The sequence below is a fragment of the Cololabis saira genome, chromosome 9, assembly GCF_033807715.1.
Source record: "Cololabis saira isolate AMF1-May2022 chromosome 9, fColSai1.1, whole genome shotgun sequence".
Taxonomy (NCBI): domain Eukaryota; kingdom Metazoa; phylum Chordata; class Actinopteri; order Beloniformes; family Belonidae; genus Cololabis; species Cololabis saira.
The window spans coordinates 45,002,178-45,027,365 of NC_084595.1; the positions used below are offsets into that span (position 1 = coordinate 45,002,178).

Below are 25,188 nucleotides of genomic sequence, written 5' to 3' on the forward strand. Positions count from 1 at the left end.
AACCACCACCCCCCCCCCCCCCCCCCTGATTTTCTTTTTTTTACAACTCGAGTTTGCAGATCACTGCAATAACTCAAAATCTTAACAAGAATATCTGTCTTATTTCTAGTTAAATTGTTTCATTTTAGTAAAAAAAATCTCATTACACTTAAAACAAGACTAATCACTGGAAAAAACAACTATTTTCACCTGTTTCAAGTAGATTTTCACTTGAAATAAGTAGAAAAATCTGCCAGTGGAACAAGATTTTTTTGCTTGTAATGAGGAGATAAATCTTGTCCCACTGGCAGATTTTCCTACTTATTTCAATTGAAAATCTACTTGAAACAGGTGAAAATTGTCAAATAAGTTATTTTTCTGGTGTTATTTTTCTGGTGATGACTCTAAATGTTGAAATAGCAGTAAAACCACATTCATTGATGAAATGACATAAGGGATGGAAAGGGGGGATGGCAGTTTTACAGGGGGGATGATTTGGACCGTTTTTATTTCAGGGGGGGATGATTTGGACCGTTTTTATTTCAGGGGAGATGCCATCCCCCCTCGTCCCCCTCAACTCCAGTACTGGTTAAGATACTGCGTAGAAAGTTCCAACAGCCTCTGGTGGAGATCACTCTTGATCAACGACCTACACAGATGGGCAAGTCGTCTGTCTGGATGAAACACAGCCTTCTGGCTAACTGTGGTGCATTTGCAGGAATGTCCAACGTCCCTGCTAAATCAACCAATACATTGGGGGAGGTTTTGTTTTTTCTTATAATTGTTTTAACACTTTCTTAGCATTTTCTTAGCATAACTCTAAAACTCTCTGTCTTTTGCAGGTGCTCAAATATCTGGACTACGCCTTCACTGGTGTTTTCACTTTTGAAATGGTGATCAAAGTAAGCATTTCTATAAAGCCTTCATTTAATAGTTTGTCACTGCACTTTTCTCCCCCAGTCACAAGTTTTATTTATTCTCAGATAAGATATACTATTTCAGATGCAGTGAGCTTAGATATTTCATTGATGTCAATTAATACTGAGCATATGGTCTCTAAAAACCACCTTAACTACCAATTCTCTTTTATAATGTTTATAATCATTAGAGACTGGATAATGTGTTCATTATGGATTTAAATTACAGTAAATGCAGTTACTGTGGGTTTATTAGATACACCCAGTAAATAGTCACAGCTCTATGTGGGGTTGGCTTTGCTGACATCTATTTTTGTCACGGTTTTGTCACTTTCTGTTTTATTTTGAAGTCCGTGTCTTTGTGTTTGAGTTCTTGTTTGACTCTCTGGCCGTTTCCGAATTTGGACACTACCGCACTACATGCTACATACTGCAAAGTATGCACTGAATACTGCCTACTAAATGAAGGATTCAGTACGCTGCTCCAGCAGACCGTTCACACAGCAGTGTGCTACAGTGTATCCCAGAATGCATCTCGCACCAAAACGTCAGCGAAAGATGAGATTTAAAAGCAGACTAGAAGCTGTTGTAATTCACGCTGTAGCGCTGTTAATATGCCACTTTATTACATTTTAACATCTTTTCAGGCGTAAAAGTAACCGTTTAGTTTAGTAGCAAGTTTCTCCAAATAACGCCTGTCAAGAAATTTGATCCGATGTTCCGGGGATCAAAAGAGCCGCCGGTCCGGCCGCAGCAGCAGCTCACGGCCGGAGAACAGACGCGATCGCTGGGTCAAACTACGGCGTCGTCCCGGGGAGAAACCTGCAGCTCTGTGGAGAATTACCGCTGGTTGAAATAATTCATTTAGGAAAATAAATGTTGGTTTAATAGATGAAATCTAACAGTCGTAGCTGTCACGTTAGTTTGTCTGAATATAAAGTGAAGCTTCATGTTTTTACTAGATAGATAGATAGATAGATAGATAGATAGATAGATAGATAGATAGATAGATAGATAGATAGATAGATAGATAGATAGATAGATAGATAGATAGATAGATAGATAGATAGATAGATAGATAGATAGATAGATAGATAGATAGATAGAACTTTATTCATCTATCTAGTAAAAATAGAGAACATGAACCTTCACTTTATATTCAGACAAAACAAAGCTATATATAGCTCAACGGGTTGAGTAGGTGACTTACGTACAGCGAACGCGGGTTCGATTCCAGTCGGGCCATATTTTGCAAATTTTCCTGACGTGGGACCAATAAAGCTCTCATCTTCTCCCGCTTTATCCGTTCCCGGGTCGAGGGGGGCAGCAGCCTCAGCAGGGATGCCCAGACTTCCCTCACCCCAGACACTTCCTCCAGCTCTTCCGGGGGGAGTCCGAGGCGTTCCCAGGCCAGCCGAGAGACATAGTCTCTCCAGCGTGTCCTGGGTCTTCCCCGGGTTTTCCTCCCGGTGGGACATGCCTGGAACACCTCCCTAGGGAGGCGTCCAGGAGGCATCCGGTACAGATGCCCAAGCCACCTCAGCTGACTCCTCTCAATGTGAAGGAGCAGCGGCTCGACTCCGAGCTCCTCCCGGGTGACCGAACTCCTCACCCTATCTCTAAGGGAGCGTCCAGCCACCCTGCGGAGGAAACTCATCTCGGCCGCTTGTATCCACGATCTTGTCCTTTTGGTCACTACCCAAAGTTCATGACCATAGGTGAGGGTAGGGGCGTAGATTGACTGGTAAATCGAGAGCTTCTCCTTTCGACTCAGCTCCCTCTTCACCACAACAGTCCAGTACATCGACCGCATAACTGTGGACGCTGCACCGATCCGTCTGTCAATCTCACGCTCCATCGTTCCCTCACTCGTGAACAAGATCCCGAGATACTTGAACTCCTCCACCTGAGGCAGGACTTCTCCACCCACCCGGAGAAGGAACACCACCCTTTCCCGGTGGAGAACCATGGCCTCGGTCTTGGAGGTGCTGATTCTCATCCCTGCACTCGGCCGCAAACCGCCCCAGCACATGCTGGAGGTCCCGGTCTGATGAAGCCAACAGGACAACATCATCTGCAAAAAGCAGAGATGAAATCCTGAGGTCCCCAAACCGGATCCCCTCCGGCCCCTGGCTGCGCCTAGAAATCCTGTCCATAAAAATTATGAACAGGACCGGTGACAAAGGGCAGCCCTGCCGGAGTCCAACATGCACTGGGAACAAGTCTGACTTACTGCCGGCAATGCGAACCAGACTCCTGCTTCGATCATACAGAGACCGGACAGCCCTTGATAGAGGGCCCCGGACTCCATACTCACCGAGCACCCCCCACAGAATGGCACGAGGGACACGGTCAAATGCCTTCTCCAGATCCACAAAACACATGTAGACTGGTTGGGCAAATTCCCATGAACCCTCGAGCACCCTGCGGAGGGTATAGAGCTGGTCCAGTGTTCCACGACCAGGACGAAAACCGCATTGTTCTTCCTGAATCCGAGGTTCGACTATCGGCCGTCATCTCCTCTCCAGTACCCTGGCGTAGACTTTCCCGGGGAGGCTGAGAAGTGTGATCCCCCTGTAGTTGGAACACACTCTCCGGTCCCCCTTTTTAAACAGAGGGACCACCACCCCGGTTTGCCACCCCAGCGGTACTGTCCCCTTCCTCCATGCAATGCCGCAGAGGCGTGTCAACCAAGACAGCCCTACGACATCCAGAGACTTGAGTTACTCAGGGCGAATCTCATCCACCCCCGGTGCCCTGCCACCGAGGAGCTTACGAACCACCTCGGTGACCTCGGCTTGGGTGATGGATGAGCATGCCTGCGAGCCCCAACCCTCTGCTTCCTCAGTGGAAGGCATGTCAGTCGGGTTGAGGAGATCCTCGAAGTATTCCTTCCACCGTCCGACAATGTCCCCAGTCGAGGTCAACAGCTCCCCACCCGCACCATAAACGGTGCCGGCAGAGTACTGCTTCCCCCTTCTGAGGGTCCTCCAGAATTTCCTCGAGGCCGACCGAAAGTCTTCCTCCATGGCCTCCCCGAACTCCTCCCAGACCCGAGTTTTTGCCTCCAGGACTGCCCGATCCGCGGCTCGCTTGGCCTGCCGGTACCCATCTACTGCGTCAGGAGTCCCACCGGCCAACATAGCCCGGTAGGACTCCTTCTTCAGTCTGACGGCATCCTGTACTTCCGGTGTCCACCACCGGGTTCTAGGATTGCCGCCACGACAGGCACCGGAGACCTTGCGTCCACAGCTTCGAGCTGCCGCGTTGACAATGGAGGCAGAGAACATGGTCCACTCGGACTCGATGTCCCCCGCCTCCCCCGGGATCTGAGAGAAGCTCTCTCGGAGGTGGGAGTTGAAGATGTCCCTGACAGAGGGCTCGGCCAGACGTTCCCAACAGACCCTCACAATCCGTTTGGGTCTGCCCGGTCTGTCCAACTTCCTCCTCCGCCAGCGCATCCAACTCACCACCAGGTGGTGATCAGTTGACAGCTCAGCCCCTCTCTTCACCCGAGTGTCCAAGACATGCAGCCTCAGGCTGGCTCCAGGGCGGGGCCCCGGTGACGCCGATCCGGGCGACGTAACGGTCCTTGGTGTATTCCTCCTCATGATTGGTGTTTGTGAACCGCTCTTAGTCTGGCCTGTCACCCAGGACCTGTTTGCCATGGGAGTCCCTACCAGGGGCGAAAGTACGTGGCGTACGCACACCGTACGGCGCGCATCGCCGTGTACCCTACGCCGTAGGCTCTGCGTCGATTTAACATGGGACCATAATTCAGGCTTTACTTCCAAGACGGAACGAGAGTCTTTCGTTTGGAGTGACAGAGAAGTGGAGTTACTTTTAAGTGTGACTTTAGAATATAAAACAGGTAAAATACAAGAAAATATTGACGGTGGCCAAACTAATTGTAAACACATGTCGCACACATGACGCTGGTGATGTTTCTGTCTCATAATGTGACGTTCTGGAGCCTAAATCTCCTTTTTCCTCTGTTTAGACGCAAACGTGAAAACTGAGTTTTTGCAAATCTCCACTTTGGCCGGAGTTTTCAGAAATGATGGTTTTTGGTGACTTTGAGCTCCGTTTTCGTGTAAACGAACGGCCAAAACGCATGAAAACGCCACCGTTTTTGCTCCGTGTAAATGGGGCCCTAGATTGAACTCAGGTCAAATTTTGTTGGCTCATTAATGCACAGGTTTTTGTTAGGTTTAAATCAACATCAAACCCAGCTCGTAACAAAGAAAAACACCAAAGACTGTTTGAAATTATTTTTAAAATGCGCTTCTGCAGAAGGGGAAGCAAAGTCGGAGCTGCAGAGCAACACGGCTCTCTATGAATGCTCCTGACGAAATGCTTCGGTAGTTCCTCTTTTGCATTAGCTTTTTATTGAGGGTTTTTAGAAAGATACTGACCGTTTGTACAGAGTGTGTGTGGGAGGACAGACAACAGGGGTAGAGGGGAATCATAACATTTTTAGTTAAAAAGGAACTGAGAATTTCCATGTCTGGTGGACAGAAGCTTAAAGTTTTAAAAGGACAATGAGGCCCCCAGACAAACACGGGAAGTCTTGAACAGCTGCACCAGGCTAACCTTTAGTTAACCTTACAGTTTTTTCCCAGGGTTACTGTATATACACTTTTTTGCCACTTTATAACACACGCCCAACTTGGTACAAACTTGGCAACAGCTTAATTTCACAACTGAAGTCATCTTAAGTCATCTCAAGATACATAGAAGTTGATCAGCTGTTGGATTAAAGAGCAGAATGACATGTGACAGTGCTGTTGTGTTGGGTTTAGATGGTGGACCTGGGCCTCCTGCTCCATCCAGGATCTTACTTCAGAGACCTGTGGAACATCCTAGACTTCATCGTGGTCAGTGGGGCCCTGGTGGCTTTTGCCTTTTCGTAAGTTCAACAGCTCCTATTAGTCCTGCTCTTCAGATTTGGATGGGGAACCTTGTGTAAGCTGTGATAAAGAGCAAAGACAGTAGATGGAATGTTCCATGCACAATGTGCTTTTCCAAAAATGAATTGGGTGGCTCTTCCTGTCATTTGTGGTTATATGTTATAAGCTTAAAGAAACAAAGTCACACTTACTGTTGTGTTGGTTTCAACACAGTTGTTGTTGATAGTTTCTTCTTGTCTACACTTCATCAATATAACCTTTCACCAGAGAAAAGCTGTGAACATCAGCCTGTACGAGCAGGAAATCTGCAGCCGAGCACCAACTCTTGTGAAGTGAAAATAAGATTCTCAGATGATCGTTAAATAACAAAAACTGTGCTTGCCATCTAGTGTTGATCACTTGTGTTTATTGACATTAACTTTTCCTGTTTGTGTCCTGGGATCTCGTTGAAGGAGCTTCATGGGGTAATGTCTCCACTGCCTCCCTCATCGTGCCTGTTTGTGTCATTATCTATGTATGTCAGACAGAAAACATACATGCCATGCACTGCAAAAACAACTAACGTCCTCACGTATTTACACCTGCTTCTAGGAAAGTGTCCTCCTCCAGATGAGGAAAACATTCCTCTTCCCCTACCTAACAAGTACTGTGTTTGGTAGCTCATGTGGAGAGGACACTCTCTGCCCACACTAAAACTTGCCAAGTGATGAGGAGCTCCAGAGAGTGTTGAGTAAAAGCCTAATAACTTATAATAACTTTAAAAATCATGTTTCATAACATCTTTGAGGACATTCACAGACTTTATCTTCAAAAAAAGCACAGTTTTGCTTGTGTCCATTTATATATTGGGCTAAAAGTGTATTTATTTTTAATCTGGTCACCAATTGCTTGGTATACCTGTTTCTCCTTTTAATTCTGAATCCATACATCCCTCATATGTTAAAATTGGATAATCTAATCAAAAGTTGTAGCAGTTTACATATTTTACGGCGCCCCCTAGAAGCCATTTTTTTATCTATGTGTTTGACACTCGGACTCAAATTGTTCTATAGATCCTAAACTTCAACTTGGAAGTGAAAACCAAACTTTAACACCAATTTGAAATGACTGAGCCTTAAACGACCCCACTATAAGCTAATCATGAATCACTGCCTGCTGGTACTGAGTCAGTGCGGCGGTATCTGCACCAGGGCCATGTCGTCTGCATATTTAGGAAGAGACAAACTAGTGATGCACCGATTGTTCGGTAACCGAAATTGTTCGGCCGAAAATGGCAAAAAAAACACTTTCGGTGTTCGGTGGAATAAGTGAGAAAAAAACCGAACAATTAATAACGGCGTTGTAAAATAAGGAAATAGACTGGCCGCTCCGTCCCGTAACGTTGCGCACTACATAAATCGTTGGCCAACCAAAAACTAACCCCATAAGAATTTTACCTAACATTCACCAGGAGGTGGAACCAAAACAACATAAAGCTGGAAATGAAAAAATTATTCATTTTTTTATGTTCAATAAATATTTTCTACTTTGTAATTTTGTAAAAGATTTTTTTCTTTGAAAAGCATGCCTAAATCACATTTATTTGATTTATGCAATGGTGAAAAAAATTGGCAAAATAAATGAAAAACTGCTGAAGAACCATGTTGGGTATTGTTCGGTATTCGGCCAAGTGTTTATTATTATTTTCGGTTTCGGTTTCGGCCACAAATTTTCATTTCGGTGCATCACTAAGACAAACCTTGGGTTTTTTGTTGAGGCAGAGTAGGAGTGGGGATAGAAAAAAACCTTGAGGGAGGCCTGTGTTTAAGATTGACTTGCTGGATTTAAAAGCACCTGCCTTGCCTTTAAAACCATAAAACCATTTTTGGGTGAAGCTGCAGGTCTGTGAGCGGATGCAGCAACGTGTCCGTGTGTACAGTTTTAAAAGCAGAAGATAAGTCCATCATTAAAATCTGTGTCTGGGTGGGACGAGTCAAGCTGATTTGTGACAGTGTCTGTAAGTGTGACTTAATGGGTGTAGTAGCTCCTGTAACAGAAAAAGGTCAGCGCTCAAACTGTTAAAAAACAGCTGAGCATGATGGGAAAAAAAGGTCAGCAAACAAATCTTTCAAACTAAATCTTTTTTCCGTTGGACCAACCCTCCAGTTCCGTGATTTTCAGAAAGCAGCACTCTAATGGAGTTATTAAAAGTCTAAAAATAAGCAATATTATTTTAACTCTTTGCTGAGCAAGACTCCGAGATATCTGTTGCAAAGTTGTGTTCAGTGTTTCATGTCTTTTGTTGCTGTTATTTACTCTCTTTGGAAAAAAAAAACATTTAATCCTTACGACTTCAGGACACAAATTATCTATTGCTACTTTATAGCAACTCAAATTTTTAAAAATTACTAATCCTAAACGTAAATGTTTTCTACTTTGTTTTTCTGTATTTTGAAGCTTGGTGGAAATAGCTAAGCGATTAACAGCACATGTGTTTCCAATGATATGACACATTCTAATCTCTGCTGAGATCCTGCAGGAGATGTAGGACAGGAGGTTCAAATGCTTGAGGATTGTTGCTTTTTGCAGTGTGCACTGTTGCGGCCGGGACGTCGTTTTATCTCATCCTGATAAGTCCTTCCTCCACGTCGTGTTCTGCTACTGAGGGACTTGAATGCTCCTGAACCTCATAACACATGTTTCCATCAGCATGTTGCTTCCACACAGCAGAATCACACCATCAACCTGACATCCTCTAGTATTAGTTCAGCACAAGCTGCTAACGGGACAAACGGGACGGAAGTAGGTCTGTGGGACTCTAGATCTTTTCAACGAGCCAATCATGAACAACAAAACATATGACATGTGCTATTGACAATAGGTGTTTGATCAATGCTCTATGAACATCAGCATGCATCAGTGTTTAAACAGTTTAATCATCTTAAAGGGAAAGTTCCGTTTTTTACAACCTGGACCTTATTTCTGGCATTTTTTATGGTCGTATACTCACCCAGAAAAGTTTGGTGTCATTTGGAGTCCTTCGGAAGATATTAGGAGTTTTTTGCGAGCCGCTTCTCCATATAACGGTAGTGAACGGGGCACAGCGGGACACAGACGATGCAGCGTCTAAATAACACATGATTGCCGCGAAACTCGTTCATTTATTTTATGAATCACTAGATCTGCTTCCAGGACCTGTTGTCTACATCCGGGGCTGTGTGTGTAACAAATAAATCAGTTTGTAAACAAGACCTCTGAACTCATGACATCATCTCTGTGCGCGCATCCCAGACACAGCTCTGTGTACAGCTGGAGTTCCTACTGTTAGTTTACTGTTAGTTATTTGAAACATGTCTGAATATTTGTCAAATTCTGAGGTTGTGGACGACGACTTTGAATATGATGGACGTCCTTACCGTTTTGATGGGTTCAGAGGTCTTGTTTACAAACTGATTTATTTGTTACACACACAGCCCCGGATGTAGACAACAGGTCCTGGAAGCAGATCTAGTGATTCATAAAAGAAATGAAGAGTTTCGCGGCAATAATGTGTTATTTAGACGCTGCATGTCTGTGTCCCGCTGTGCCCCGTTCACTACCGTTATATGGAGAAGCGGCTCGCAAAAAACTCCTAATATCTTCCGAAGGACTCCAAATGACACCAAACTTGCCTGGGTGAGTATACGACCATAAAAAATGCCAGAAATAAGGTCCAGGTTGTAAAAAACTGACTTTCCCTTTAAATAGTGAACTGGCGAGTAACACGTACTTGATGACTGGAACTGATATAAACTGTTGAATCCACTTTAAATCCAGTCCTTGCCGTGTCAGAGATGAATGCTTGCTGAGAATAACAACAATGAAGTGGATTAAATAATTGTATCAATTCAAAATGATTTTATCCAAAGCTTTTATTTTGAAACATGTTTTTTAATATATTTAAGTGAGTTCAGACAAAAAGGTCAGGATGTGTGTGATTGGCTAGGCATGTTTAGAACAAGCAGCGCCCACTCGCAGAAATCACTTGCTCCGTCTTTGTTGCCACTTAAATTTTCCGCTGTGAAACAAAACCAGGCTGTGGAACATTACAGAAGAAAGAAACTAATGCCCTTATTTTCAATGCAGATGGTTTCTGTTTCATTTATCTTAAGTTTTTTCATTTTTTTCCTAAACTCTGATGGTTTCATTTAATGTCCAACACATTTCTCTTGATTTGAAATGGTCCTACTGTTACGATGTGTCATCAGCTTTGAGTCCACACTGATAACAGACAGGAAGTCCCGTTTGACAGCTGTCACTCAAAATGCATGAATCCACACGCTTGTTCTGCCTGTTATCCATTTGATCATCAGAGCTAAAGCTTCCAACCCAAAGTTAAATCTGAGCATCTCATATGCTGGAACCACAGGTTTGAGCTCTAACAAACATCAGAACCGTCCATCTCACATATAAGTGATAACCATGTTGTTCTCAAGGATCCTGTGATGGTTCATTGACTCATTTTATCCTCATTGTTATTTCTAAAATCTTTTGAATCTGAAGTATTGGTTGAGCCTTAAAGTTGCAGCAACATGCTTTTACTTTGTACATGGCAAAGAGCGAGTGATGGTTTTCTGTCATCACACCGTCCAGTTCTGTGTGATGGCAGTGAAACGCTGCATCCAAACAGCATTCTGCATCACCACAGGGACTACGTTTACATGCAGCAATAACCCTTTTCTAACCCGAATATTGGCAATAACCCGGTTTTGCACGGCCATGTAAACACCAATAACCCCTTTGAATAACTGGAATTTGCTCATATTCCGGTTTTTAAAAACCCGAATATGACCCCTGGGTTACTCCTTTTAAAACCCGAATAGTGGGTCATGTAAACGCCAAACGGAATATCCCCATAGAACGGAACAGGAATTTGTTTTCTGCACATGTTCTGTTCACAAGGAATCCTGGTCTTTTGAGTCCAGGAAGTTCTTATAAACACGGAGAAACAAGACCAGGAGGAGACTAATCACTTCATAAATGTAATGAAGGATATGAACATTTCTGCATTTGTAGACGGTAGAAAGTACCGGGAGAGCGAGATTTAAAAGAAGATGAGCGAAAAAGTTGCGCGAAGCAGCATTTGTTTTGAATTTGGATACAGGAAGAAGAAGTGGAAATGACGGGAATTGCGTCATGACGTTCTCCGTGCGTCGCTGGTTTGATCCAGATATCCTGAATGATTAATTACCATGTAATACAGTGATAACCCTGTTTGCTCACGCATGGAAACACATTATTCCCAATGTTTCAGTAACCGGAATATTGACCTTAACCCAAATATTGACTGCATGTAAACGTAGTCATGGTTTGACGTACTGTGGTTGATTCATGTTTGCTGGAATCTACTCTCAAAGTTGTCTGCTGCTCAAATCCATCATCTTTCATTTGTTTTCATGAATGAAAGTAATAAGGTGTTATTTGATGCAAATGTGTTTTATTTTGTTTATTTGTGTGAAGCATCCATAAATATGCTGTACCTTGTTTTACCACCTTTTTCCCCCAAGTAGATCGCAGCAAGGTGTGACCAGGTGGGAACCCCCCATGCCGACCCAACCCCCAGTCCCCCCCGTCATCCCGTCCCTCCACCTCTCTAATGACCACTCTCCTAACCTCAGATCACTTTCATTTCTCTACTAAAAGCCACTTTTCAAAAGGAGCAAACTTGACAGTATCTGTTGTCTGAGAGCTTTCAACTGAAACCCGTCTTCATCGACAGACAACGACAGATGTGGCTGTTTCAATCCAAACTCACCACAACTTCAAGAAACGCTATAGGAGATGTATTTAGAGCTGGATGGGTGTCGCAGCTGAGGCCAGCGTCACTGGTTAGGAATGTTAATTAAGGGAGGAGCAAGAACAATTATATGAGCCTATTAGGATTAACTGGTTGTTCACATTGAGTTGGCATTAGGTTTGATCTGATCTTCATCTAAGTAACAGCCATGGACAGACACCACATGATTAAACTGACAGCAGAAAAACAATGATCATTTCTCCCGTTTCTAAGACAACGCGCCTATTAAACAGTCACCGTACTGGGTCCAAAGTAGGTTCACTCTTAGGGTGCTTTCACACCTGTCCCGTTTGGAGCAGTTGTTCCCAAACAGGGAGCGTTTCCCCCTAAAGATCGGTTTGTTGGTACATGTGAACACAGCAATCGCGCTCGGATGCGGCACAAAACAAGCGAGCTGAGATCTCCTAGGAGAGGTTAGTGTTAAGGCTGAAATATGCTTCTGCGTCACACCAACGCAGAGCACACGCCGCAGCCGTGACGCCGTATTGAACCCTTCGGACTTCTCCGTCTCTCCATTTGGTCGTGGTGCAGTACCCCCCGCGACCGCTAGTTAGCGATCTTTTTCTGAATGGTTTATCCGACTTTTTCCGGTCACAGTAAATCAAAGAGATAAGGACAACTATTGTGCAAAAAAACAAAATATAAAAAAATCACACATACACGAAGAAAAGAGCGCTGAAAGTTCACGACTGCTTCACTGCTTCACGACGCATTTCCGGAAACCGGAAATGCGTTGCTTCCAAGAGAACCAATCACAGCCCTCTCTGTCTGCGTGTGGTCTGCGTCACCTCGACGCGTAGTTACAATTTTCGGGAGGTGCAGGTCAGTGACGGCGCAGGTGACGGCGTGTGGTCTGCGTGGACGAATACCACATGCCGTAGGCACGGCGCAGTTTTGACGCAGAACCATATTTCAGCCTTTAGGTTCTCGGCTCGCTTCCATTCCAGACCTGGAGCGGTTCGTTTGCAGTGAGAACAGAATCCACAGTAACCGACAAACAAACTAGCCACACTCGCTTACGATGCTCCATAGTTGTTGTTTTTCCCGGGGTGCGGAAGAGGAAACTCCTTCCACGTTCATTTCTGACCAATGAGAGAACAGTTGGTTCATGGCATTTGTTAACAGCTTTGAACCGCTACAGACGGTTGCCTTGTGAACACAAACACCACAAACGAGAAACAAAACAACTGTATCAATTTAGCCCCTGAATCGGAACAAAACAACAGATGGGACGTCAGTATCACGAGATCCTCAGAACTCTAACTGCAACCATGTGACGTGAAGTTTAGACACATGAATGAGGCTGAAAGGAGCCATTCAGAACGGGGAATATAACCCCACTAAAAACTAAATATAAAAGGCCAACATATTTGCTACTAAGCTTTTATTTTTCCTTTTTGAAATCTATGCAAGATGGGTTGTTTTGTAACTTCATCTTTAGCGTGAAAACACCTCCAATCTGTAAGTTCCTGCCTTTTGAAACGTCTTGCTTACCCAGTTCATACTCCCTCTGTTAATCCTAGCACTTTGTAAAAACAAACCACAAATAAGTCATATGGTTGTCTTGGACAAATACAACCTTTTATGAACAATATCACATGTTTCACCATGCCTTTGATATTATTTTTGTTTAGTTTCATATCATTACATTTTTCTGAGTCGGCCACTCCTGGGAAGAGTGAGACCTGTTTCAGTTGTTTTCCACACATTTGTATCTGTTTTATCTGTCAGTAATTCATCTGCCTGTAAGATATTAAACCCCAAATCACTTGAAAAAAACTGCGTGACCCTTTCCAGATGGCTGTGCAGAAACAGCTGCTTTTCTGAGACCATTCCTGATGTCTTTACCTCTTGGCATTGTGTTAACACACACTTGAACGCTTCAGAAGAGCAAACTATCTGCTTTAGTAGAAGTCTGCACACCAGGGGCTGATAATGGGCAGCACCGGCTGCAACTTTGGCTGGTTAGGGAACTTGGTTTTGCTTCTTTTCTTTTCCAACTTAACTTTTTTAACCCTTGTGCTGTCTTTGGGTCAAGGGAGGGTGAAGGGAGAAAAGAAGGAATGAAGGAAGGGAGAAAAGATGGAAAGAAGGAAGTAAGGAAGAAAGGAGAAAAGAAGGAAGAAGTAGGAAAGGGAGTAAGGAAGGGAGAAAATATGGAAGGGAGGAAAAGATGTAAGGAATGGAGAAAGGAGGAAAGAAGGAAGGAAGTAGGGAGTAAGGAAGAGAGGAAAAGAAGGAAGAAAGGAGAAAATAATTAAGGAAGTAGGGAAGTGAGAAAAGATGGAAGGAAGGGAGAAAGGAAGGAAAGAAGGAAGGCGAGAGCAAAGAAGGTAATAAAGGAACAAATGACAAAAGGGAGGTAGGACGAAAAAGGAGTAAAGGAGGGTAAAAAAAGAGGAAAAGAGGAAGGGAGAAGGAAGGAGAGAGCATGGCAGGAGGAAAGAAGGAAAGAAGAATTGGGTCATAGACAGCACAAGGGTTAATAATGGCACAGTGTAAAAGTTGTTGTTTATCTAAAGTTGCATTTGACCTTACCCAAACACCTGTTGTGATAAGAGGATTCTTACAGTTTTCAAAAATGGTTAAAAAAAGTGTGTATTAACTTTTTCAGCGGCTGTTAGGCAAGTGACATGTGAAGAGAGATCTGAAAAAGATCCGAGCCCATCCTTTTAAATAATGAAGGAATATTTATTCCAGGACAGGGAGAGGGAGACTTTAGAGTGTAATGTTAGAAATAGAGTGTGTGTCATGAAGGTAAAACAGTTCCAGATGGATTTGGTCTCCAGGGTTCAGCTCACTGTTGTTCTAATAAAACAGTTGTGTCCTCAGCCACATCTGTCAACTGTTCTCGTTGTCGTTCCAACCTTCACCTTCTTTGCAGTGTCTGACATTTGTCTTTTAGCCTTGAATGAATCCGGTCTGGATTGGCTTCCTGCTGCATCTACCTGGGTGTTGAGTGGAGTTCTTTGAAAGCTGTCAGAACATGAACTGCAGCTGCTGCTCAGCCTTCACTGGGAATGTTTAAAGACGCGTATGATAAATTAATGTGCATGGAAGTTATTGCATGTGACAGTAAGTTGATACAGATGATGAATAGTGTCATCATGGAATAGTGTCTTGTTATTCAGCTGTAGTAGAACCTTCAACTAGGACTGGCTCTAGACATCTTATATATGCAGAGTATATTTAAATGTCAGAGTCAAGGCATTCTGTGGTACGTTTCATTTCTCGCATGATTTTGATTACCATGACGATGAGGATAATTATTGGGAGAGTCGGACACATTTTGCAGTACCATTTTGTTTCAGTAGAGGTGCCCGTGGGTGCGTGTTGCGCCAGCAGCGCTGCGCGTCGCTGGTTAGAAGCGGCATCGCTACATTGAGTGTCTTTAACCAGGGCAGTTCAGTCAGCCTGACGTCTGGACTGAGTGGATAATTACAACCTTATTCTTCTTTACTTTTTCAGATGTGTCCATTTAAAGCTTGACTCACAAACCCCTAATATGTCACCACCACATTTCACATTTTTCATTGCTGTTTTGATGAACCTCTATTGTCATCCACCTTTTTTCCCACAGCTGATCTGAGCACACATTTCTCATCCTTTCACATTTGAAACATGAGTGCAATTTAAATTTTGACTGGAATTAAGTCCAAAGTCATTGTTGTTGTAATAATAATGATAATATGACTGTTATCTGTGGATAATTCTGAATGCAGTCTGACTGTCTTTGCTGTTGACAGGGGGACTAAAGGCAAAGACATCAGCACCATCAAGTCCCTGAGGGTTCTCCGGGTACTCCGGCCTCTCAAGACCATCAAGCGTCTGCCAAAACTCAAGGTTCCTCTCCACTATTGTTTTTGGTTTTTTACCACTTGCTGTGACACTAGTCTATGCCCAGTAGCCTTGGTGGGAACATCGCAGTATGTGGGTCAACTCTGGGCAACAAAAAGAACTCCACAGATGGCTCAGGTTGCTCCAGACCAGGGGTCGGCAACCCAAAATGTTTTAGAGCCATATTGGACCAAAAACACAAAAAACAAATATGTCTGGAGCCGCAAAATATGAAAAGTCTTGTATCAACCTTAGAATGAAGGCAACACATGCTGCATGTATCTATATTAGTTAGAAAAGTCGAAATGTTGAGAAAAAAGTCGAAATGTCGAGAAAAAAGTCAAAATGTCGTGAAAAAAGTTGAAATGTTGAGAAGAAAGTTGAAATTTCGAGAAAAAAGTCAGAATGTCGAGATTAATGTTGAAGTACAATCTCGAGAAAAAAGTCGAAATGTTGAGAAAAAAGTCCAAATGTCGAGATTAAAAAGGAAAGGAAAAAAGAAAAAAAGAGAAAAAAAGGAAAAGAAAAAAAAAAGAGAAAAAAGGAAAGAAAAAGGAAAAAAAAGAAGAAAAAAGAAAAAAAGGGGAAAAAAAGAGAAAAAAAGAAGAAAAACAGGTCAGACATTTTTGAAAAAGTTCCAAGAGCCACTAGGGCGCTCTGGAGCCGCGGGTTGCCAACCCCTGATCTAGAAGATCAATTCACAGTTTATGAGACATTAATGTTGTGTGGTGAGCGGCGCTGGGCGGAAACGCAGGAGACTGGGTTGGCAGGAATTTCAAAACAAAACTAAATGTACACAAAAAGGGCTGAACTCACAGGAGTCCACAGAAAATGTACAAAAAAGGTGATCACTAGAAAAGTAAAGACAACTAACAACAGATATACTCACAGGGCTGACGAGACACAGGTGCAAACAATCAGGACAGTCGGGAACAAAGGAAGTGGAACTAACCACAAGGACACAGCGTTTCAAAATAAAACATGAAACAACTCAAACACAAGAGCAAAACTAAAGAACCAAGAAAAACTCAACAAAGGAAACTCAAAATCCTAACCACAACAGTGCAGAAAACCAGTTAAATCCACAAAAGTTTTAAACTGAAATAGACCAAAAATGGAAAAAATAAAAACGGAATGTGTTAAAGAATGAAACTGATTTCATCCGTCTCTGTTTCCTCCCTGGATCTGTTTGGTAATTCTGCCCTACATGTTTCTGAAAGCAGTTCTATCAGCATTCTGGGAGCTGATTGGTCCTTACAGCATCATTAGCTGCAATACTTGCTGTTGAATCTCAATATAATACTAGTAATAATATGTTGCAGAACTACAGTCATATAATTCATGCAACAGTTCCAAAAGCAGTGTTAATAATACCAACCAAATCGATATCGGAATCGAATCGAATTGGATCGATTCAAATCTTGATAATCGATTCTGAATCTTAAGAATCAGAATTGAATCAATTCTTGACATTTGAATGGATCCCCAGCCCTGGTATCAACGCTGAAGAAAAGCAGCTGCTACACCCGACTTTTTTGTTTGCACCACTGCAAACTACATCCCATAAGCAGTAAAACTCATCATTTATACGTGGTTTCCTTTTGGTGTTCCCTAAAACTGCCAGTGTGTCTTTGATAGAGCTCCATGTTTTTATTTATTAATCTTTATTAGGGCCCGAGCACTGACAGTTCAAAGGCCCTATTGTATCTGTAGGAATTTTTTTTTTTTTTTTTCTCGTTTTCTTCCGATGAAATGGGGGCATTTTTTCCCCCTAAACGTGCCCCAAAAGTCACCAAATTTTGCACGCAAGCCAGGCCTGGCAAAAAATTTGATATTTCACGGTTTGCATTAATGGGCGTGGCAAAATGGCTCAACAGCGCCCCCTAGAAAACGTTGTGCCTCAAGCCCCACAATACGGTTGGATGTACATGCATTAAAATCGGCACGCACCTGTATCATGTCGCAACTTAAAGAAAAGTCTCTTGGCGCCATGGCCGAAACCCAACAGGAAGTCGGCCATTTTGAATTAATTGTGTAATTTTGGCGCAATTTATGCCATTTCTTCGGCCGTTTCTTCGACGCTGCGACGCTAGACGCCAAAAAGCGCGCCCACCCTTCATCTGATTGGTCAATATTTCATAGATCCTACTTTCTGCCATAACTTTTGAATGGTTTCACATGGAGAGTCCTGGGTGGTGTCATCGGACTCGGTTTTGAGGACTTGATCATAATTGGTGCAAATTAGCCCTGGCCCTTCTTCTGATTGGTCGATAATATGATAGTTCCTTTTTTTCTGCCATAACTTTTGAATGGTTTGACATAAAGAGTCATGGTGGTGTCATCAGACTCGGTTTTGAGTCCTTGACCTTTATTGGTGAAACTTGCACACACAAGGGCCCGTTCATCGCTGCTTGCAGCTTCAATTAATATTTGTAACTTCAGAAAGCTTGTTTCCCTCCCTGTCTGCTCCGTCTCACCTTCCTCTTTAACTGTACTTGGTCCCACCTGTGATACTGGGCAAACGCAGATTAGTTATTAAATTCATGTTAAATACTGTTCATACCCTCTAGCAGGCCTGGGCACTGGGAATACCACCACTATTCCCAGTAGTTGGGGGATGTCTGCGGACTTGTCTTACTTTGAAGAATCAGATTAAAGGGTTTCATTTACACTCAGTTCTATTAAAAGTTGCAGAATATAGGTACATTTTGAATGATGTTTCAAATAGATTTTCAGTTACGTTCAAGATGAATTAATGTGTGTCTCTTTGTGTCCTCAGGCGGTGTTTGACTGTGTGGTCAACTCTTTGAAAAACGTGCTGAACATCCTTATTGTTTACATCCTCTTCATGTTCATTTTTGCGGTTATCGCAGTCCAGCTCTTCAAGGGGAAATTCTTCTATTGCACCGATGAGTCGAAAGGCCTGGAGAAGGACTGCAAGTCGGTCTAAACCCCACACCCAACCTCACATCTCACCTCAGAACGTTGTAACTCTAAACTGTGACCCGTTGCCCTGTACCTGCCTAACTCCAACCCCCCCCGGTGTCTTTCAGAGGACAGTTTCTGGACTACGACAAAGAGGAGGTGTCAGCCATGCCCAGAGAGTGGAGAAAGTACGAGTTCCACTATGACAACGTGCTGTGGGCGTTCCTCACTCTCTTCACCGTCTCCACCGGGGAAGGCTGGCCCACGTAAGACACTTCTCCAAGTTCCTGTTTGTTCAGGTTTTACAGTAACGGTCAAAAGCTTGGATACACTTTACCATGCCATTGAATGGGAAACTGTGTCCAAACTAGGGCTGGGACTCGATTAAAAAAATTAATCGAATTAATTACAGGCTTTGTAATTAATTAATCGCAATTAATCGCAATTTGATCGCATATCAATTTTAGTCCTGAGAACAATGAGATTTGCTTTTTTTGTTTGTTTCAAATTGATTTTTGTATACGAGTGAATGATTGACTAGTGAAAACATATGTTCAATTTATGAAACAGTTTATTTTTATCAAGGTGGTGCTTCACCAAGAACAAATCAGTGCAATTTGCTATAAAGTGCAGTAAATTAAATATATGCAGTATGCACATTGAATGAGACAGGTAGCTTATAGTCAAGGACCTTCTGTAAACACTTAAATATAACAAAATACTTTCAACTGTTTCAAGTACATTCCAGAACATGGAAACACATTAGAAAACGGAGCACGCTTCCATCCATCCGTTTTTTAAAACAAAATTTCCCATCCACGGGACCAACGAGACCCTTTTCGTCTGCGACTTCATTCATCTTTAACGTGTGTGGAAACAACTTAGCTTGTGTTATGACGACGGCCGCACTTCACTGTAACACTAATGCACGTTGGTTGCAGAACCTTGAGAGAGAGAGTTGTAAAACGCTTTGATCTCGCTGCGGAGCTCACAATGGGAGTCCACGTAAGTGTAATAACTCTCTCGGTGCGTCCGAAATGCCATACTATAAAGTATATACTAAAAAGTATACTTAAGTTCGGCACACTTTTGAGTAAATATCAGTACCGGTAAATATTGGTAAATATCATTAGGGTGGAAGTATGCGGTTGGTGCGCCGTCCGTGTGAAAGTCGTCCCATGAGAAATGTTCCGAGGGGAAAAAACGAATGCGATTAAAATGCGCTATTTTTTCTGTAATTAATTGATCGAAATGAACGCGCTAAAGTCCCAGCCTTAGTCCAAACGTTTAACTGGTGGCGTGAAACAAATTGTTCCAACAGGAAAACTGGACTCATTGGTAAGAGAGAGACTGATACATCGACTGTGTCAGAAGTATCTCCGTTTACGACAGTCAGTACGTTTCCATGCAGCAAAGAGATGGGATTTCTGATGGTATCAGATAAACATCCAGAAGACCCGATCACTAGTCTGAGTTTACATGCTGTTCAGAGAATCAGATAAATGTCCAGAGCATGGCTGACTCCGTGACACTATGTGGCGCTGTAACCATGGTAACCATTTGTAACCATTTCACTAAAGAGCCACTTCCGGTTGACAGTTGTTTTGTTTGGCGCCAATGTAACGTCTTCCGTATATTTTTCCACTTTATTTTGATCTGCCCCAGTTTCCTGATGAAGCTTCTGCCATCTCTTTAACAATCTTTTTAAAGGTGTTTAAACAACTATTTAACACGCTCCGTCTCCTTTCACTTCCGGGTGAAGCCCCAGAGGAAATTCTCCAGCTGCTCAGACTGCAATATCCGATGTCTCCGTATACATGGCGTTAAAATTCAGACTGTGAACGAGTTACCTAGGTGTTGTTATCCGATTATTAAATGTCCGAATTAGGTCAGAAGTAGATCGGATTAAGGTGTTTACATGCAGTTTAAAAGTCCAAAGGATGTCTTATACGATCAGAAATCCGATTGAACTGCTGCATGGAAACGTACTGACAGACATGTCTCTTGATCGTCTGTTTTTCTGTTGGGATTCCCTACATGAGGATGAACTTTTTTAATGCTGGTTTTTATGTTATTGTTTCATGAGTAGCATGAACAATGATTACAATTCCTCATACAATAGCATGCAACAGTTGACCCCTGGTTCATTTGACTAGTGTGAGCGCTCCGCTCCATGTTGAAGGTAGAGAGATTCCTGGTCTCTGGGGCAGTTGGAGTACAGTAGGTATTCCCCAGCGCAGTCTGGTGGCACATGCACGTCCAGGTGGATGTGTATGCACTTTATACTTGACCTGCAGGTGAAGTGGTTCCTCTCTCCTTTGATAATTATTACTTAGTGGCATGATTCTTGTGTGAGGGGGCTATATCTGACCATAAAAGCTATAACAATTGAATTGTTGTCCGTGTGAATTTAGAAGATAACAGCTGATGTCACCTATGTAGTGCGATATTGTGATATGAGAAGAGAGGAGCTAAATTGGTCTTCTGTCCAGTAAAAAGACTTGATTATCTTGAATGGCAAAGAACACAATAAATATGTGGATGGGTACCCAAAAATATTAGGGCTACCAGATGAACCAGGTAACTTATTTGGGTGACTTACTAAAATATTAACATTACAGGACTGTCTCAGAAAATTAGAATATTGTGATAAAGTCCTTTATTTTCTGTAATGCAAAAATGTCATACATTCTGGATTCATTACAAATGAACTGAAATATTGCAAGCCTTTTATTATTTTAATATTGCTGATCATGGCTTACAGCTTAAGAAAACTCAAATATCCTATCCCAAAAAATGTGAATATTCTGGGAATCTTAATCTTAAACTGTAATCCATAATCAGCAATATTAAAATAATAAAAGGCTTGCAATATTTCAGTTCATTTGTAATGAATCCAGAATGTATGACATTTTGTTTTCTTAATTGCATTACAGAAAATAAAGAACTTTATCACAATATTCTAATTTTCTGAGACAGTCCTGTATGTGCAAAATTCTGAATGGTCACATAAATTATTTGAATAGTTTAAATTAAAGATTTCTCTGTATTTTGCAATTTGCAAAGGCCAAATACATTGTTCAGCTAATCTTTTGAATGTTTTCACTAAACTGTTGCTGTATTATGGTATTTGACTCCCTAATCTATCCCCTCCAGCGTTTTGAAGCACTCTGTGGATGCCACATTCGAAGACGAGGGTCCCAGTCCCGGATACCGAATAGAAATCTCCATCTTCTACGTGGTCTACTTTGTGGTTTTCCCTTTCTTCTTTGTCAACATCTTTGTGGCTTTGATCATTATCACCTTCCAGGAGCAGGGAGACAAAGCCCTGTCTGAGTGCAGCTTGGAAAAGAACGAGGTAAAACACGGACACTCCAGCCGTTCTGAGCTTTCTGTGGTGTTGACCTGTCCTCCAGAAGGGCCATCTTTATTCCATCAACTGCTTTTTTTACTGAATGGTTTTAAATCACAGAAGACAGGGGGAAAAAAACAACTGATCTATTGTCTTACTTAGACATAACAAAACTAAATGTGGTTACATTTTGAATTGTTTGGCTTGCTGGTCGTAAATTGTTTTGGTCAAAGAACTAGGGATTCAACAAAATATGGTGAGCCAAACAATTTGTAACCTTGCTCAAAAAACACATGGTTGCTTCAACAGGCTATTCAAACTGCACTTTCCACCAATCCATTTTTTGTTTCATGGTTTTTACTATAGAGGGTTTGCATTGACGTCACATTCCCACTGGACCAGCCCCCTTACTGCACTGAGTGGTAAAACCAGCTGCAAAAACAGCTGCAACTAGTGGAGAAGACGGGATAACAGCTGATTATGGGCTTAAATTAAAGGCAGTTGGACTTGACAGTGACCCGTACAGTTACCAAGAACCAGTGGTCCATGGACATTAATATTTGGTACAGTTACCAAGAACCAGTGGTCCATGGACATTAATATTTGGTACAGTTACCAAGAACCAGTGGTCCATGGACATTAATATTTGGTACAGTTACCCCAAGAACCAGTGGTCCATGGACATTAATATTTGGTACAGTTACCCCAAGAACCAGTGGTCCATGGACATTAATATTTGGTACAGTTACCAAGAACCAGTGGTCCATGGACATTAATATTTGGTACAGTTACCCCAAGAACCAGTGGTCCATGGACATTAATATTTGGTACAGTTACCAAGAACCAGTGGTCCATGGACATTAATATTTGGTACAGTTACCAAGAACCAGTGGTCCATGGACATTAATATTTGGTACAGTTACCAAGAACCAGTGGTCCATGGACATTAATATTTGGTACAGTTACCAAGAACCAGTGGTCCATGGACATTAATATTTGGTACAGTTACCAAGAACCAGTGGTCCATGGGCATTAATATTTGGCCACAAATCGAGTTTCTGATAATATGTATATGTACTTAATTTCTACGCCGGGGAAATCACTTTTCTTTCCTTTTGTAATTGCATCTTTGCATTGCATTTGAATGTTGAGGTTTGAATGAAATCACGAAGTGAGTAGGTGATTCTTTCCACTTTTTTTTTTGAATGCAGAGAGCTTGTATTGACTTTGCCATAAATGCCAGACCTTTGACGCGCTACATGCCTGAGAACACGCAGTCCTTCCAGTACAGGATGTGGAAGTTCGTTGTCTCAGCTCCATTCGAGTACTCTATCATGATCATGATAGCTCTCAACACCGTGGTACTCATGATGAAGGTAAGAGCATTTATAGGGGATTGGAAATGCAGCATAATATGAGTAAGGTCTAGAGTGCTTTTTCAGATCAAATAAATTCTGAGCTGCCTTGAGCAGAAAGGAAAGGTTGTTTTTTTTGGGGGGGAGAGCTGTTAATGAAGCTCCATCTATGCCTGTTTTCTAGTTCCATGGAGCTCCAGATTTCTATGAAGCGTTGCTGAAGAACCTCAACATTGTATTTACGACTCTGTTCTCTCTTGAGTGCATTCTGAAGATCATTGCTTTTGGTCCACTGGTGGGTACCAGACACAGAGAAGCTCAGAACATCCCTGAAGATAAACTCCAGCTAATTGTTTTCAAATGTTGCTTTCTAGAACTACTTGAAGGACGCCTGGAACATGTTTGACTTTGTGACGGTGTTGGGCAGCATCACAGACATCCTAGTCACAGAAATCAATGTAAGTAATGTATGTCAGCCCCTAACCCTCCATCGAAGTCATGCATGGTATACATACCACCATGTGGACCCGTGAGCAAGTAAACTCCCTGTAAAACCAAATACGGTTATGAATCAGCAGTCCAAAGAGGGGTCAAGAGGTGCTACCCCTGGATAATTTGTCTGTCCATCACAGGGCACCTCATTTTAAATAAGACAATATTCTGATTAAGGTGATTAGAATATTGATTTCATGTTCTGGTTTAACAGTGTTAAAAGACATGTTTCAATTAATTTGATGTCTGTAGCATCCTTATGCCGTAAGTCTGGAATTTCTTACAAAGTTTGATGCACCAACACTGCTTCATCTTGCTAATGTTGGTTCAGTTATCAAAGAGTTATTGATAATTATCCTTTGACAATTATCAATAAATAAAGTAGATTATTTATCACATTGAATTGTCAATTTGTGTCGCGATGGCTGTTCATACAGTGGTGAGGCAAGTAATATGACTATGATCAGAATACTCCAGATGTTATAATGTGATTGTTTATTTTGATTATGGCATCAGGAGATTAAGTTGCTGTTTTACATCTTCTTTACAGTGTAGTCTTAATCAGGTTAATATCACATTGCTATCCATGTTAAGTTTAGTTGTTCCAGGATGCACAAACCTCTGCATGAACAGATTTACATTCACTGGCCACTTCATTAGATATCCTGGATATAGCCGAGGCAAGACAACCATTATTTTTTGTAGCATATTTCAGCAACAAAGCAATTAAGGTGTTTTACATAATGAAAACATGAAAAATAAAGAGAGAGAACAAAATGAGTTACACTGCAGCGGCGGGAAAATTAGACTTAAGCTAGAGTTATTGACTTTGCATTGTTTATATTTAAATTCAGAATGGTTTAGATAATTAGGTCAAAGGCAGCTGTAAACACACACATTTTTAACCTCGATTTAAGGAAATTAGAGTTTCAAAGAAGACTTTATCCATTATGCCTACTGAAGTGGTGAATGTGGGTGTACATATAAACGTAGCACAAAAAGTAAGGACATTGGTGTTTGGTAGATTATTTCTTTGTTTTAACAATGCTCCTTAGCAACACATCTCATTCCGTTGGCAAGCCTGTCCATTCCCTCTTAAATGGTGCCACATGTGTAAGGAACATGCATTTGAGGGATGAGCAGCAGAGCTGAGGATGTGGGCTGGAAAAATCACTCTGGCATTGGAAGAAAAGATTTTTCATGGGCTCAACCCACATCCTCAGCTCTGCTGCCCAACCCAACAAAAACAAAAATGTTTTTACTTATATATATGTATATATATATATATATATATATATATATATATATATATATATATATATATATATATATATATATATATATATACACACACACACACACACAGGGCTGTCTCAGAAAATTTGAATATTGTGATAAAGTCCTTTATTTTCTGTAATGCAAAAATGTCATACATTCTGGATTCATTACAAATCAACTGAAATATTGCAAGCCTTTTATTATTTTAATATTGCTGATTATGGCTTACAGCTTTAGAAAACTCAAATATCCTATCTCAAAAAATTGTAATATTCTGGGAATCTTAATCTTAAACTAAGCCATAATCAGCAATATTAAAATAATAAAA

General features: G+C 41.9%; 1 protein-coding gene across 1 annotated transcript in view; it reads left to right on the forward strand.

Moving 5' to 3' along the window:
• The window catches only part of LOC133450780 (voltage-dependent N-type calcium channel subunit alpha-1B-like), a 245,093-nt gene that overhangs the window by 165,653 nt on the left and 54,252 nt on the right, over positions 1-25,188 (forward strand). The window contains 11 exon segments of the mRNA XM_061729657.1: positions 822-881; positions 5,699-5,805; positions 6,259-6,270; positions 11,332-11,355; positions 15,368-15,464; positions 18,238-18,398; positions 18,512-18,649; positions 21,540-21,741; positions 22,947-23,111; positions 23,275-23,385; positions 23,465-23,548. Coding sequence (XP_061585641.1) covers positions 822-881; positions 5,699-5,805; positions 6,259-6,270; positions 11,332-11,355; positions 15,368-15,464; positions 18,238-18,398; positions 18,512-18,649; positions 21,540-21,741; positions 22,947-23,111; positions 23,275-23,385; positions 23,465-23,548 — 1,161 coding nt within the window.